The following is an 18,136-nucleotide window of genomic DNA, read 5'->3' as shown; positions in this document are numbered from 1 at the left end:
CGGGTACAATTAGTAACAGCTGCAAAATTATGCGTTCCAGGAAACAAAAAATGTAGCCTGTTCCTTAATTTAATCTGAAAATTAAGACGCGGTGCTTTTTTCGCTCCTTTGATGTAAAATTCCTCAGATTGTTCGCAAAAGATACGATTGTGGGCAGCAGAATATTTGATAACTTGTATCAGATTACATTAAATCTGTTCTCTAGACAATTCTTATCGAACTCATTCTTTTGTGCGAAATTCTATTCTGCCGACACGTTCAATAATTAGAGCCGCACTGCAACACATATTTTATCAACTAATCAGAACAGAGGATTATGAAATAAAACAAATACGCGTACATAATACGAAATCCTGGAAAATTCTGTTAAAATATATTTCAAAAATTTCTTCGTTTGATATTACTTTTTAGATAAGCGTCGGGGAAGAATTTAAAGAATTATTTAAATTAAAAAATTATTAGGTTAAGGAAGAACCTTTTTTTAACTCTTCTATAATCTCATTGTTTGATGTTACGTTACTGTCACATATTAGAAGAAGTTAAAACTAATATTCTTCTTTTGTCGATAAAATTGCGCAATTTATATAAGACGAAATCAATTGACGAAGCGAGTTAGTGAAACGTACATCGACGCATTTACGTTTGTAAAAAGAGATTGATGAATAAAAACATTAACAGCTAGTTTACGTCACGAGTACAAGCATTAATCACATGTATCTGTTGTACTAAAATTTTCATATATATATGCGTACATTTTCTACGATTATTCACCGATACCTTTACCTTAACGTGTAACAGCGACTTCCTGTAGAATATAACATAAAAGGTAAAAAGCTAATGATCAAACCTGTGTCACAAATTATGGTCCGATATCGTAATAACACTCTTGTATCGTTCATTATTTAAATAACATCGAGGCAATAACTTCGATATACATACATAACTCTGCTTTAAATATATATTATTAGTCTCTGAAATCAATAATATGTAACATGCTGCGCAATAAATTACTGTTTACGAACCTGTTTGACTATTTTTCATTTTTTGACAAATGCAAAAAATATAATACATTGATAAATCGTATAGAAAATTTACTATTATGATTATTATATTAATATTTATTAATTCGATTACTATCGGGGATTATTCTGACCTCTTAATTTATTTGAAAAGACACGCAATTGTATCTTTTCTATTTTACTACCTTTAAGTGAAATTTGCCACCACGTATTTTCAACTTCATAAAAAGTTCGTTATAAGCAGCACAATTACCGTGGAAAATTTATATACGTCTGTGATCATATATGAGTTACACGCAAGATTTTACGTCTCAGCGGCGGAAATAACTTGTGCAAAGAACAGGAAAAACAATAAACAGGAAGGGTTCGCGCAGAAAATGCGCAAATCCATCCAGACTAAACAGGAAAATTACATCTTTACACAAAAATACTGGTTCGGTTAACCGGTTCAATGTTACTGGTTTAATTCGGATAAAACTTTGTCTGCCATTCTTGATATGTGATATATCTTCCTAATAATATTATCGAATAATGCAATTTATTATCAGATACAGCGTACTTTAAAAATAAAAAATGTATAGGTAGTTCCATATAGAGATGATCTTAAAACCGTTTAATCTTTCTAATGATATTTTTCTATCGGCTACAATATTCAGAACTATAATTTGATCCCGTGGAACATTTATATGTCGGGTTAAGGTTGGAATTTTGGGCGTTTGATGAACCTTCGCTCAAATTTACCATCGCGGTTTTAGCTGATATTTATTGGTACAAATGTGGTCACTACAAGAGTAGTAGCTATAAGTAATAGCGGCGATCGGATGGTCGAGATGTTGATGACAACGAATTCAGATTCGATAACGAATCCACGGTCCACGGGATGACGAATGCGATGTGATACACGTATGACTCCACGTACAAGTAAAACTTATCTGCATGAACTGACCTGCAGTCCAAGTGGAACTGCCCTTATATATTCTTCTCCCTACCTCCCTTTGTTTTTTAAGGAGAGCTATATAATCATTCCATACCTCTGTCAGGTACACGTCCCTTCCGTGACCGTGGCTACGTTCAGTGACTCGTTATGTTACTTCAAGCCCAAGCCCATCGTCATAAAATCGGATTAGAACATTAAAACTTAGAACATTAAAATTTCTTAGTTTTATTACTTAAGTGTAGCTATAGTAAAAGTCTGGACTAGGCTATTGGAGTTTTTCCCAGCATTCCAAAAGGGAAGCCTCGATGTCCTTTCATCTCCGACATATATATTCGGAAATTAATCGTTCAAATATTTACGTTCGTTTGCTGAAATATTGCCTGCAATTATATAAGGAATAATAGAAAATATGTTATTTCGATAACCAGCAATATCAAAAATCTATAATTTTTTTTTAATACATTGCGTGTTATCAGGATATTGTAGGAATGTGATATACATAACACAGATCATTAATAAAAGAAGGAAATTTTAAGAAATATATTAGATAATAAAAACACGTTTACTAAAAAAAAAGAAGATCGTTTCTTTATTAAGTCTATCATATTGAGAATTACGGTTTCAACAGCAAAAATCAGTATATAGTTGGTTCATCATCGTTGCGGCAAATTGGCTTGCGTATTACCCTGTCTACACTTAACATGCCGCTGAAAAACTGCGGCGTTACGTCCTGTCCTATTCTTTGATTACGTACTTCCAGATGATCGTTTCCCGACATGCTACTAATTTCACTCCTAAGATTCGATAAAAATGTATTATTACTATTGCTCGTCGAGTATAAAAAAAGAAAGAAGAAACTCTATTCAGACGATAGATTTCAAAAATTTTCCAAAGATTTTAATTCCTTTTAATAAAAATCCCTTAGAATTCCTTTTAATAAAAATATAAAAAAATATAGAAGAACATAGAAGTACATATTTAACTCGTTAAGAAATTCTATAATATAAATCCAGTTCGTTTACTGAAAAAATTTTCAGGACAAATCCGGTTCGTTTACTGAAAAAATTTTCACTGATGTTTATTTTTACTCGTTTGCCTTCCTGCTTAACTTTTGCAATTTTAGCTACAACTCCAATTTTTATAGCATAGTGTACAAGTTTGACCTGTGTCACGAACCAATAGATAAACAGATATTATAATCGTATTTCATTTTATGAGGAGATCGATATGAACTGTTCAATGTATAGAATGATTAATTACGAATACACGTTGAAAACTTGAATGTTCGCCAATTTGAATTTCTCAGCTGAGAAATGTCCCGTTTAATGAATAATGGGAGAAACGTGAAGCTGTATCCTCCAAGAATTTCAATGGAACGGAAAGCAGAAATGTCCCGAAGCTATCGCATACGCGAAATTTATAGTTAACCTTATAAATCGTACAATAAATTTCGCATGGCTGCAATGGAGGATATAGGGAGGTTACGCATAGGTGTCTATGTATCTCTTCCTGTATCGGTTTTATCGTACATGCATATCTAACAATAAAGCATGTTTTACGGTTTATTTGTCGCTCATATTGCCATAAATATTAGAAAATTTGCGCTCACATTATTTCATTACTGTTTTACGCTTTGATTGAGAAATCGATAAATTCAAAAATAAAGAAAAATCAATAACCGATATTTATTTAATTATTAGAAATAATTTAATATTTATTGTTCCTACTTTTAACTTTCAAAATTACATGTTCCAGCGTAATTAAATTGTCCATCCTTGCAGCTCTGTCATTCTTTAAAAATTTCTCAGCTTTCGTGTATTATAGAACTTTGTCAAATAAAATTATTCACAAAGTATCTCGGCAAGAAGATACAAAATTACATTTCTCATTGAAATTACCGATTTTGAAAACTACGCAAATTTAAACATTTTCTATTCGTTTTCATCATAAACTTTGTATAAACCCATTTTATTCTAAACTTTATTATAAGCTATTTCTCGTAAAAATATATTTTCATAAGAAGCATTAGACTGTTATATTTTAATGGTTTCTATACACGCCACGTCTTGCAGGCTTCTTAAATCAGTAATTCCGTTAAATTACTCAGAAACGCTGGTTTTATCCTACTTAACTCTGCAGCATCTGTGGCCAGCATCTATAAACCAAATAGGAAATCTCTGAAAGCTAAGAAAAGGATCTTCCAACGCAAAGCGCCTGAAACGTGGGATTTACCAACGAATTAATTACGACGACGATATTCCACAGCGAGAAACGTTCGTCATCGCGTAATACGATAGCGTGGGCATTTCCATAAGCGAGATTAGCGTTCGTGGACGACGATTGAACAGACTGGCCGGAAGGAAAGACGTTCGTCGTGGTTTTGTCTGGACTTTACGACGCGGTGCGTTGCGTGCGGATACGTGGAAGACCCGTAGGACGAGCACTTTTACTTTCCAAAGCGATAAGTAAAACCGTGCGTGACGCCCGTCACATACGAACATCTTCGCACACCACGGAAAACAGAGTCGGATGAACGCCTACGAACTACGAAACGAACGAACAACGTGGGTTCTCACTAAAAACCCCCTCGATGCGCATGCACGCACGCCCACCCACCTAATCATCGACGTATCGTGTGCTCACCTACACCACCTTATAGCACGTACATATTAAGAAAATCGGAATAGAAGCTGTTTAATAAGCCCGAAAAAAAGACGTGTCAAAAAAGTGAACGTGAACGTGACTAAGAATAGCGTTCACACCTTATACGATTCGTACAATTATGTATCGACTCGAGGCAGACCGCATTCTCAAAGTTTTATGAATCGAGAGTCATATTTTCGAGAAAGATAATTTTTTGCAACTCGCTAAAAAATCGTACGAAGTGTAATTACTTTCGAGGGTTGATTAAGAAGCGGTACTAAATTGATATAGTTCGATATACTTCGATATAAGAGAAAAGTAGCATAGTAATTCTCATGTTATCCGATGAGAATCGAATTCCTGACGAACGTGTAAACTACCCTCGTATTTTAACATTTAACGCGACACATCTGCAATCAACTCGCGACTCACGGTGTGAAATACTCGAATTTCTACGATTTCATAGAATTATGAAATTTAGATGAACAGAATAATAGGAACCAAAAAGATTCTGGATATTCCTTTTTCGTAAGTACGACGTGAATTTGATAGAATTCAACGATGTAAATTAATTAAAGGAAATTTCTGTTCTTAGTAACCTAGAATCGAATTTTTCAATGACCGCGTACTTGCTTACTTAGCAACGTTCTATTGACCTAATTGAAATATGTACGTAGTATGTAACGCAGTGATTAAAAAACAAGGTAATATATTGGAATAACGAATTATGTATTTGATTGGTATCGAAGGTATAAATTGTTAAACCTTCGTATTCCGCTGATGCCGCTATGTCGTATGCGAATTCTCATTTAATTTTATTTTTACCGCTATGAAATGGAAGAAGCCAAGAAAGTTACCGTATAAATAAAAATTCATAGACATTTAGAGTTTTTCTCTTTTCGAAATGTAACTTTTGAATTTCAAAAATCTCCGCTGCAAAAGAATGCTGGAATTTCTAGCTAATCGTACCTAGAACTTCCGAGAATGCATGAGATTAACCTCCTCGTTTCCACGATGACCGTATGGCTACATATTTAGAATTCTAAAGTAGAATGTTACTTTCGTCTCGGAAACTAATCATAGAATTGCGAATAAGTTTTATTCCATTTGTAAGCCGTTCTTAGATATTTCTAAATGTCGAAATATTTGTACGAATTACTCGTTTATCATGAAACAGATAAAAATATCCTAAATAAATGATGAAAGGGTGAATCAACCGTTTTGCTGATGACCTCTCCCGAGATTGGAAAATATATTAACATATATTTATACGCGTCTTCGTATAAAATATGAGATGTATTTAATCAATGAATGAATAAAAGAATTGCACGCTACACTTCGTTATTAGCGAACGATCCTCACATCTATTACATATACATACGTAATATAAAATTACACAGCAGTGTCTCCCATAGACAACGCTAACATAATATACCTTGATTTCTAAAAAAAAAAATGAACATAACTCATCGTGGTAACATATAGCCCCTATCAATTTGCAACGTATAAATTATAGTAGCATTAAATTACTGCATCACTCCCTTAATCGACTGAAGAATATCCACTTGATGAAGAATAAATTTTTTAATTATCCGATAAATTGAATAATAAATACTTCTATGCAATACAATACGCTAATTTATACCGGATCATAAATATAATTATAAGTCTACAATAAACAAGAATTTTAATCTATACATACAAGCTATAAATATAGACTAAAATTTTCTGCAGTAAATGCAACATCAATGCGCTGATAATTAGCCATTTCTCGAAGCTTACGTAAACTTGACATAATTAGGAATAAAATGCTCCTTTATTCTCAGTTAACGATTGATCATAAATCAAACACACGTGTACGCTTCATGGCGTACTACGAAACACGCGATTAAAGTTTGTAAGACACACCGTACGTGATAATGCGACGAGAAAATTCTAGTAGCGAAGCAACGAATCACGCAACTCGAGAATGTTAATTTCGTATACCAATTCGTCTAACTACATCTGTTAATCTTTAGCGATCTCATCTTAAAAAGTCAGATTCATCGCCTCAAGGGTTTATGGCCAATAATTAATTCAATAACACTAAATGACAAACATTTCACGTTGATAAACTTCAACTTCGTTGATAGTAACACAGTCTTGTAACACGTTCACTGTATACGTCTTGAATCTGAGTCGGTGTTACAAATATGGTGAATTTAATAGAACTCCATATTGTAATTGAATTAATTTTCTGTGATTTATAACGTTGGCACACAGAAGTATAAAAACGTAACTATTAATCGATTAAGCTTGTTTTCTTGATATATGTTTCCCATTTCCTGGCAATCTGATGCTGCTGCTATTGTTTTCTTTAGATATAAAAAGAAACAATAAAAACTTTTCACAAATCACCTTACAATTACCGGTCCTTTTTAACTTTTTCAAATGTCCTACTTTTTGTTTTATAAATCTATTTAAATTTTTGAAAAACCCATTAAATGATTCTTTCGCGAATAGAACCTTTCACAAAAACCAAAGCATTTCTCCACATATTTTCACTGCACACACGCATCGTGATACAGTTTAAATTCACACGGAATAATTATTCTAAATTTCATTAAAGTCACCCATATCTTCCGCTCGCCTAAACCAACATTAAACAACTACAACGAACAGCCACGAAGATTTTAAAAGCAGGCGGATAGTACGGAACAGAACATTGAAATAACACTATTTTCTAAGTCATGTAAAATCTGGTAATCATCGATCAACTGTTTCCAACATCGGTTACATTTTCACGTGTTACAACCTAATAACACAGACATTAATGAAAACCAGATCGCCAATGAACGCGTTAACCTGCTGCTTAATGACTTCCTAGACCATCAGCGTATCTTGCCAATTCATCATCTCGCTATAACCACAGTTCCATCCAGATACTTGCCATCACGATTCGGCGCAGAACCCCTGGTCGCGAGTTCCGCATTGGTTGCAGTCGGCGAAATTCTTAACTAAAATACGCGAGCCAGGATCACGAGACAGCGGTTAGCCGTTCGTTCTTCCGTAATCGAAAATTTTGCAAAGCTTATCGGCACGCCACAGTCGCCCGTACACGACTATATAGCTACCCTGGTTCTCTATAACCGTACCACACAATCGACCGACCAACGAATCCATATTCCGTGCCAGGATGCACCTGCCTCCCTGACAAATCGCCAAAGTTATTCCAACGGCAAAGCACGATTTACCCCTTCATTAGAGTCGAAGAATCTGTAACGAGAAGTAGGTGGTCGGAAGGAGAAGCGAACTCGGCTCATGTAACCGCAAGCACGCAGTTTTAAACGAGAGAAATTTCTCCGTTGCTCGAATTTCTGCTTGCATAATCAGTACCTACGCGGAGAAAGTGAGGTTCTTTATCGGGAGACTGGTGCCCGGAGAATGTCAGCGTTTTGTCATTTGTTGCCCTTATACGACATTTTTCATATACAGATACGTCTATCACTGGCGAAGCGTGATAGCTTTGATACTTTGTTATTCGGGGTTATTTGACACCAAAACTGCGGGGATAACCGAAATAAATAACGCGTAATATTTTGTAAGAATTATTGTATATCATAATATTATGTTATTTTATATCAGAATGTTCGTAGATCTGCGGTGGAACAGTTTGAGGAGTTCGAATGATTTTTTTGCAAAATATACAATTTATACTGAGTTCTCGACTTTCTTCGAGAGAGAAATATCATTTACCCGTTGTATAACCAGTTTTGCATAATACTTTGTACGATAGTATTATCAATAATCCTCTTAGCAACGATAACACGAAAATTACAGATTTACGCGCGACTAGTAATTGTAGCATAGACCTAATTTTAATGGTCGGTTTAGCCTCACTACGTTATCTGTCTGATTACTTTATCTTCGCACGTGTACATTATAAAATCAATTATACGTCATACGATTTCGACAGCTGTTCCTATTACATATTTAATTTTCTTCGATTTATTCAGCCTCACTTTCGATAAGCTTTGCTCGACTTGCGCATTCAACGTGTTGACAAATTAAATCGTAGAATCCTAGATAACACAAAATAAAGCAAAGCTGATATTCTTCGCTTATTTTTCTATTTTTCTTATTTTGTCCCTCATTCGTGCACATACAATGTTTCACGAAACGCACAATACACGTTCTTCTCCGTGGCCAGAGACAAAGAACTCTATAAATAACAGATGAAATTAATATTTCAATGTGCATTACCCCACACGACTTTCTCAAATGAGGTGACCGATAGATACAAATGTACTTGGTGTACACAAGCGTACGAAACGAATGAGTCACGATCAGACGTAACCACGGCTCGGTCGAACGCAGCCTGTAATCAAATAGGATCTCCGTACGATCCAGTGAGCAAAACGCATACTCGTGAAAGTCCGGCACCTCGCGTTACGAGCAAAACTCGTTCAGTTACACTTCACTGTCTGAATATAATAAAGCCAATACGTTTCGATAGAAACTGAATTCGTCCATACTGCCGATCGGTTCGCGTGTTGCAAAATCGAAAACACGAGGAAACGAGTTCACGTACATACATCGTGAATCATTCTCTCCGTTAATTGCTCCTTCGACCGGTGAGAAGAAAGAATTCGACCCAATGATCTGTACGATTCGAATAAAAGATGCATTGTATGGAAACAGAAACGGGTATCGATTCGTACAATAACAATGGACAAAGTTCGTTATTAAATAGAGATTGTCATTAAGTACAGGAGAAGATTTTGTACCTTTCATTTTATATTGTATTTCGTTACTTCACGTGCATACACGTACGTGTGAAAATGCTCATGAAAGTATTTAAAAACTTATCCGCGATACTTATTATTCGATACTTTGATAGTAATTTAATTTTAGTTTAATTTATTTAATTTGAAATTGCAAGATAGACAATTATACATATATATAACTGACGTGGTTGGTTGTAAAAATATGAATGTCATACAGGTGTTGCGATATAAGAAGCAGTCCTGCAGTAGAGAAATAGAAGAAATAAAACACGATACATAGTTGAGATTTTGTCACATAGCGAATAATAGCGAATGTATGAAACGAACGATGCTCTATCCAGGATGTCAAGTTTCTAATGATCCTGTAATTCCTTCCTTATTGCATTCGGAAGTAGATTAATTGTAATTTCATATTTTCATTACGCGTTACACGGTTGATTCGATCAGTCAAATTGTAAATCAGGAAACCAAAGGAGAAATGGTACGCTACATGAAAATCGATTGGCTCGGCTCCATGCCGCGGCGTAACGATGGTAGAATAGATGCAATGTTTCCTTCGTGAAATCACCTCGACAAATCATTTCACTTCGTGCAAGGATCTCAGATTTCCTTTCCATTGCCTTTCATACGCCAGACGTGCTTTTGACTTCTCCTACTTTTATTCTATCCTCAACTAGAAACGTCTGGACAATTTGTCCCTTATAGATTGTACAGACTGATCAAAATAACTAGAAATGTACAGTTTTAATTAAACGCGAAATGGACATGTAACATGTACAATTAGTACTTAACCGGTATTTATGATTAATACCTGATAGTATGCTAAATCTCTTGAATAAACTGCTGATCCTCTAACACAGTCTTTTCTGTATATTATAATTGACATTCTACCACAGTACAGTTTAATCTATGTATTTTTTCTCCATATTCAAAATTAGAAATAACTTTTGCAAAAAAAATTAATTCTGTTCCCTTATTATCTTTTCCGTTTAAACCGATCCGATAGTGGCTCGGTTAAAGAAATACGTACAAATTATATTAGTCTTCAGTTATTGAAAAAATACATATTCTTACTGCAATACGCGCTAGAACTTGTGCAAAACGCTACACGTTTAACTGCTCTACTTTTAAATTATGTGAAGATTAGATAAGAAATATAGAGATCGAAAGCAGAGTAAATAGCATACGCATTGTAAACTGTTCCTTTTTTCTCCCCCCCCCCTTTTTTTTTTTAGAACGACAGACCTAAAAATTTAAGAGAATAGCAAGTGTGCCACCGTTAGAATGATCCGAGTAGTTCGCAGAATTTGATGACATTATGTTAATCGGACCTACGAAAGCATAACTGGAACTAACAATGAATTGCACCTCGAATAGGGTTAATCTGGTTTACGGAACCGTGCATTGTTATTTGAAGAAAATCGAGAAAATACCAGAAAATGTAGGATAATGGGTCTTTTAAGAACACAAAATATAAGCTTATTCTTTTGTTGATTCAATGCATATAGATATAAATTATTTCTAGCCTGAATTATTACTTAAAAGAAGGAATGTATCACGTATATCAACGTCGTTAAAATACAATGAAGCAATAAAGATAAACGACCAGAATCAAGCACAAAGTGGCAGTCTTTATTTATTACTGAAAATGCATGTAGAAGTTTGTGGAATATTGTGTTCCTATTGTGTGTTGTATAAAACATCTTGAAATTTCAGTAGTACTGTGACGAAAATATTGGCAACACTTGAAATCAATTGGAAATTAAATATAGAAATTACAGAATATTTACTGTGAACATATGTTCGATAAAAAATTAGGATACAGCAAGAATAGATATCATAAGAATATATTAAATGTTAAAAATGCTTCTACTGAATATTACGGTCTATTAATACAATAGTGTTTAAGCAGCATTTTTTGCGATCTATGCGATACTTGCACTAAATATCTCGTAGTTTCTATGTACATTCTTAGATTTTTCTCCAACTGTACCGATACAATCATGATTATCGAGTCTCGTTACAGCGCTAATCGAATTTCAAAATGTTTCGTATAAAACACGTAATATATTCGCAAAAGCCTTCTATAGATGTTCGAATACTTTCGTGAGCCACTATAGGTACACGCCAGCGACTGGCTGTCCCAGCGTTCAAAAATCAGTGAAAAATTAAGGAAGTAATTTTCACTACACATCAACTTTCATTTGCACAATTTCTTTCTACGAACTTTTATTTTCTAATCCCAAATACACCGCTAACCAATTTCGAAGGAAAAAAATTCGCGTCACAGACCAACAATCGCCTCTTAAAGTTCACTCGTCTGTGTCGTTCGGCTCGGTTAATAAGAGTAAAGACGATCTACCGGTTGAAACTGTTCCCGACGATGCGGCGTTCTACCGAGAGTATCGGCAACATTCAACGAATGCAAACCGACCACAATAACGATACCGTTACCAATTTTTTAGCGCGGTTAGCACGCGAATAGGTTTACCGAGGAGAGCCGCACGATGCGCCACAATCTTCCACTCGATAGTCATGCCACTCCGCGCAGTTATACACTCGATATCCTTGCGCTTCGACGTGCCCTGCGGCTTGCGAGTGCGCTACGAAACATGCGCACGCGAAAACCAAAACAAAACAAGAAAATACTGCGCGTGCAACGTGTTTCACCGCAAATATTAGATCGAGTAACGAGCGCGGATCAATTTTAAAGGGACGCGCGCGTTTCGCAGACCAGATGTGCTGTTGATGATCAGCGATAATTAATGATAGCTAGATAAAGTGATTCGGGGCTTGAAATGTTATTGTATGTTTATGTGGAATTAAATAAAAATACATTTATATGAAAAATACTCGATTCGTTTTCACGTGTTGCACGTATGCACCACGATTTCGGAGTCACCCTATTCATTGCTTGTTGCCTCAGTATCGAACCAGTCGCTATATAGAACTCATGGTAGATTGAGAATCATAATAACGCGAGTCAAGAATTTGAGAACCTGAATACAGTTACGTATTTTAACTTCAAAATTTATCGTTGGTTTTATGACCAATTAAATTATTCTCTGCTACCATACATCTTTATGACTTGAAGAAATATAATCAACGTTTTGTGATAATAAACGTAGAACGCTATTTTATGGAAACTAGGCAGTGAACTGACCTACACCATTATGCTTCTTAGCTACATATTAGCTGCGTATATTATACACCAACATTCAAACACATGGAATTTGTTGTATCGACATATACAGGGTGGTTGGTAACTAGTGGTACAAGCGGAAAGGGGGTGATTCTACGCGAAAAAAGAAGTCGAAAATATAGAATAAAAATTTTTTTTTAATTTCTTTTTTAATTTTTCCATCGAGACAACGATCTACAGTGAGATCCGTTATAACGTACCGCACGCGTACCGAGCGAAAATTCAAAGTCGATTTTCTCGAAAACAAAGCATCAAACGAAAAATTTTTATTCTACATTTTCGACTTTTTTTTCGCATAGAATCACCCCCTTGCCGCTTGTATCACCAGTTACCAACCACCCTGTATATCTATAGTCAATAAATAATGCTACATGCGCACACATACACACATATATGGATATAATGAAGTAATAGCTAAATAATTCACTTAATTTTCAACACACCACGATTCGATTATAACGCGCTCTCACGCTATCAAGTAAGTAGTCTCGAGCGCATCGGAAATTCGTGAGGCCATTCGACGTTAAGCAACGCGACACGAGTCACCGAGTTACAACACAACCTCGAAACGGCACCCGCGACTAATTAATGCGTTTCGCGTGCAGTTTCAGAGTACCGAGATGTTGGAACGTTAACTTCGACAAAATTTACCTGTAATTATATTTCAAAGGAAAATAAAATTTCTCAGAAATTTTAAGAGAAAAGTAGATAAAAATAACAATTTCTGATCCTACTAACTGCCTCCGAAATAGCTTCGTCTTTGTAATTATTATCCTCTTAAACACACAATTGCTTGTATACAATAAACCATTATTCAATAGTACAGATACAAATGTGAAATCTATAAAAGAACAAATCTAGCATTTTGCAAATTGCTTGCAACAGATAACAAAGAGAAATGATAGTGTATAAATTAGCATTCCGGATAAAAATGTTTGCAACTGTATAATTATATGTAATTCTTATTACAATTTCTGGCTAAAACAATTAAGACACTGATAAGATAACATGTTTCCGGCTAATTTAATTACACGAACTGTGTCTTTATTGTTCGTAGATTATAATATCTGTTTATAATGAAAAACGATTAAACGTTGGTATTATTTTGTGTCGAGGACAGAAATGCTAATGGCATATGGTTCAAGAAACGAAGGAAGCTCGCGTTCGGAACCTCACGACGCGGATTAAATAATCGATCGAACTCGGACTATCATTTAAATCACACTGTAATTTTCGTGTTCACAAAACGCTTACCCGATCGTACTCGATCCACTAAATCCACTTTCACCGTTTACGGTGCTCTGCAGATAAAGCTCGTGACGATCTTCACTTTGAATATAGACCAACGGAACGCTTCGAGTCTCTTGGTCTCTAAGCCTTTCCGCTTGCGATCTAAAGAATACAAATATTGTAGTCCTTCTGAATGCGATGTTTACACGGTTCACTGGCATCTCAAACTTTATGGCAATTCGGAGAATATTCGAAAACGTGAACTACTTTTCTTTGAAATAAAAAACGAAACATAAATACACTGTTCAAAACCCTTTGTAGTCAAATTGAACTGTTCGAGAATTGAACTCAGTCTGTGGGAGGGAACATTTCTCTAACTAATTATTGTTAATAGAAACACTATTCTTTTTCGAACGGTTTTGTGAAAAACATATAGGATATTAAAGTTTGGTCGCAGCTTTATCGTTGATTAATAATTATCGAATTTACCCGATCTGCGAAGACAAGGCTTCCCTAAACTGCATAATGTTCCTCGCCGCGGCAGCGTCGCGGTTCAGTACACTCACAAAAATTCCATTTGTAGTCATCGCTTCGGTGGTGGTCACAGAATTTGAAATCGTTTGAACAGGTTGAGTTTGTACTACTGTAGCGGTCGCCGGGTATTCGCCTGCAAGGAAGCCCGACTAGATTTCATGACGCACGAATCGATGAACTTTATATCGTACTCGATTTCCGAGTCGCATAAGCCGTGATGGAAAGAGAATGAGAAAAGAAGGAAACATGGGAGAATCGTTCTTACCGGTAGAAATTCATTTAAGAAACGTAAAAAAATTATGAGACAAACGAATATTGAAAAAAGAAAACATATATGTATATGCCGTGTTAATTTCTGTTTTACTTAAAAAATGAATTTGTTGAATAAACGCGAAACGCAATTAAAATTGTATTTACGTGCACTGTATGTAAAAATGTGTGTTATAATTTTATATATTTTATATAGTCGCATTTGTGGGACAGCCCATTCAGTATATTTTGTGATTTTATGAATGCAACCGAACTTTATCCAATAAATTCTATAGTATCTACGTGTTATACGATATACAGAATAAATATCAAACAATGTAATTTGACGATGAATTCTTGCGAAAACGTTTCATTAAAAATAAATCAATACATCGACAATCTTTCAATAAATTCATTATGGTTACTTTCTTCTCGAATATAGAAAACATCTACAATATATTTTCGTAGAAATCTAATAAAAGTGGAATAACAAAAGAATAAATAAAGAAATAAAAGGCATAAGGGAGCTAATGTATGAATCATTAAACACAAAAATCACTATAGGAGAATCAATAAGCCCGCATGAGAGGGTCAAACCCTACTCTACCATCGTAATCAACGATTGAAAATACTTGTATTGTCGTCCGTGTGCACGGTGGAAGTGGAAGGTCCTTCAGGATTCGAAGGGTCACTGGGAGTTTCGTACCACCTTGTTTCGACCACATGATTCTCCGGCCAGTCGACCGAATCCCTGTCTGCCGGTATATCCTGTTCATTGATCGACACTAACAAATTGCAGCTCGTCAACGGTTTTATACAGACAGATATAAAACACGACAACTATCAATATTTGATTTTATATCGGTAGATTTTCAAATAAATGAACTGCCAGATAGAAATTTTCAATATTGAAATGACACTGAGCAGCAAAGATCGTGAAAGTACATGCTTATATTTGGAACACACAATTATCATTAATAAATTGAATGACTATGGGATGTGGAGAAAGAGAAATTGAATAATAGTCGTTGCTTTATTAACGCACACTATTTAGTGATTAATTTCAATAGTATTAGTTTGTTACTATACACGTATTATTTTGATATTGTTAAATCGTGTTTATTAAAAATGTACGCTGGCTATTCCCTATAAATTAACGCGAGTTATTCCGAATGAATTATTTTATGGTAAAAATTGAAAAAATTGTGACAGTATCGCCTTTAATGTATTTTTGATACTGTAATGCAGTACCTATTTGTATGACGAATACAATATTTCTTATGGGGGAAAGTTCCTGACATATCTATAACGATAACAAATAAAGCAACTCCTAATGATAATCTGAAAACGTTTCAATTTGCCTGAAGATAGATATCCAAGATAAGATCCTATGCAATTTTCATATGGCGTTTAAATGATTGTAAAAATAAAAATAAAGAAACTAGTTGAGGACATTTGCCACAAAATCTTCGTTGTCTTCACACGCATAAGAAGAAAGAGTTTAACTAAAACTTTCTACCTACTTATGTAAACATAGGTTCTATGCAAAGGATATTGAAGTCTAGAAAAGAAAATATAAGTTTTATATTTTAAGAAATATAAAAACAAGCCGCCTGCAAGAAAACAACATTTAACTTATCATAACTGAACGATAATGAAATTTTCTATTTGATTGTTAGTTTAAACTAAAGATTAAATGCTTTACGAAGAAGAGAAACGAAAGCTTTGTCGTCCATGGAAGATAAATTCTTTTATGGAATATGCTTAGGTTAACGACCAAGTATAATAATAATTTACCACTCGAGACTTCTAGCATCACGTGAGTTAACATACTTTCCGTGATTTCAGATACTTCAGAAGCGCCATCGATCATTTCCCTCTCGGATTCGAGTTTTCCTCCATTCTTCAATCTCATCAAACGTTTCAGGTAGGAAGCGGCATTCGGTAGCTTCAATCTGATCTGTTCGTTATGATCGCTAAACGAGGTTTCGTTGAAAAGCAAGACGAAATATCGCGGCACGTGAGACATTCAAATTGTTAAATAAATATAAATGCTCAAAAACATTTTCTTTACCCGAAACTTATAAAGGCCGGAACGAGAAATTAAATTAAACCAAATTAACAAGTGCATGCTACAGAACAGTTCGTTCGCAATTTTTTTGTTATACGAATATTAGTGATTACTGATTTAACATTTGGATACGGATGATATTTCTACATTTGCTGCTACGTATATTAATATAACTTATATGGATATTTTTCTTTCTAATAGAATCTTACATATTTCCTTTTTCGATTTTTAAATAAAATGGTACTTTACGCATTTTTAGTTAAATATTAATAAATATAAAAATCATTTTATAGAGATTTCATAAATCTAACCAAGTAATAACGTTAATATTGAAATAAAATTATTAAATACATTTTTCGATGTGGCGTTAGATACTACTTGAATTATTTAATGATAAAAATAAATAAGACTAATAACTTCAATAAATAATACTTTCTTTGCTAGTTAATCTAAACGGCATTCAAATTTGTAAATAAATTATTACACACCAATTACATTACATTTCTTTTTAAAAACACTCACAATGCAATATAACAAATATAAAGCAGCAAATTAAGAAAATCACATACACATATGTATAATTAATAAAATAATTTAAAGATATCGTACATCTATAATAAAATAAAATAATACAAAAGTAAAACATATATAAACTGGGAATTTTCTTAAAGGTAAATAATAGCACCGCTTTATACTTAAGTAACCGAACTACAAACGATATTATAACAAATTCATAAAAGATTACGACTAATGCAAACAAGATGAAATTACATTCGCAAACAGGAGAATTATTCATTTATAAGAATATCAAATTTATTAAAAGTAAACAGAATTTTCCGAGTGTCAAGCGTCCAAGTTTAAGGTCTCACTCACCTTCTTGGTTATGTTACTCACGATAGACAGACTCATATCTTTAACACGTTTGTCAATGGAACCCTGCGAGTGTAATTCCCCCCCGTTGTTCGCCATGGAGGCGTTATTTTCCGCCACGTTTTCCGATGAAGGCCCATCACTCATAGTGAAAGTCAAAAAATCCACGAAGAGGTACACGGAAACTAGGCGTAGACCTTGTTACTTGTCAATTTTCACATCGTGCGATTTGACATTACCCGTCGGTTTTTATCGACCGTCACTTTTTCGTTGACATCACCTTCGTTGTTTTCCTTCGCTCTTATTACAACTTCAACATTTAAATAGCAATCGGTGAATTGCTACGTTACAAGACACTATTTGATGTATGTACTTTCAAACGAAACTAACCAAAAAAAAAAGAAGTCGTGGTACATCGAGTTACGTATATTATACACGGGTGATATCTTATTATGCACTGTTCCGCCTAAATTTCACGTGATTATGACAGTTTGTATCAAACGAGCCTATACGACATTGCCAAGAAATAACTATCACTATTATCTATATCGGGAACAGAGTATAATCGAATTGTATCAAACGCATTCATTTCCAAAACGTTTACGGTAAATGAAT

The 18,136-nt window shown here is 34.5% G+C and overlaps 2 protein-coding genes across 7 annotated transcripts in view; both read right to left on the bottom strand.

Moving 5' to 3' along the window:
- The window catches only part of LOC117204242, a 118,557-nt gene that overhangs the window by 99,657 nt on the left and 764 nt on the right, over nt 1-18,136 (bottom strand). The gene's annotated exons all lie outside the window — the stretch shown is intronic.
- LOC117204244 lies at nt 2,525-16,797 on the bottom strand. Its single transcript, XM_033441453.1, has 5 exons — nt 16,378-16,797; nt 15,213-15,365; nt 14,287-14,464; nt 13,822-13,959; nt 2,525-2,750 (listed from the first exon to the last, which is right to left on the bottom strand). The coding sequence occupies exons 1-5, from the start codon at nt 16,607-16,609 to the stop codon at nt 2,591-2,593; spliced, it is 861 nt and encodes a 286-aa protein (XP_033297344.1). The 5' UTR covers nt 16,610-16,797; the 3' UTR covers nt 2,525-2,590.

This window comes from Bombus bifarius, unplaced genomic scaffold (assembly GCF_011952205.1).
Source record: "Bombus bifarius isolate JDL3187 unplaced genomic scaffold, Bbif_JDL3187 scf7180000007977, whole genome shotgun sequence".
NCBI lineage: Eukaryota > Metazoa > Arthropoda > Insecta > Hymenoptera > Apidae > Bombus > Bombus bifarius.
Note: the sequence above shows the minus strand (reverse complement) of the source record. Positions and strands in the feature narration are given on the sequence as shown.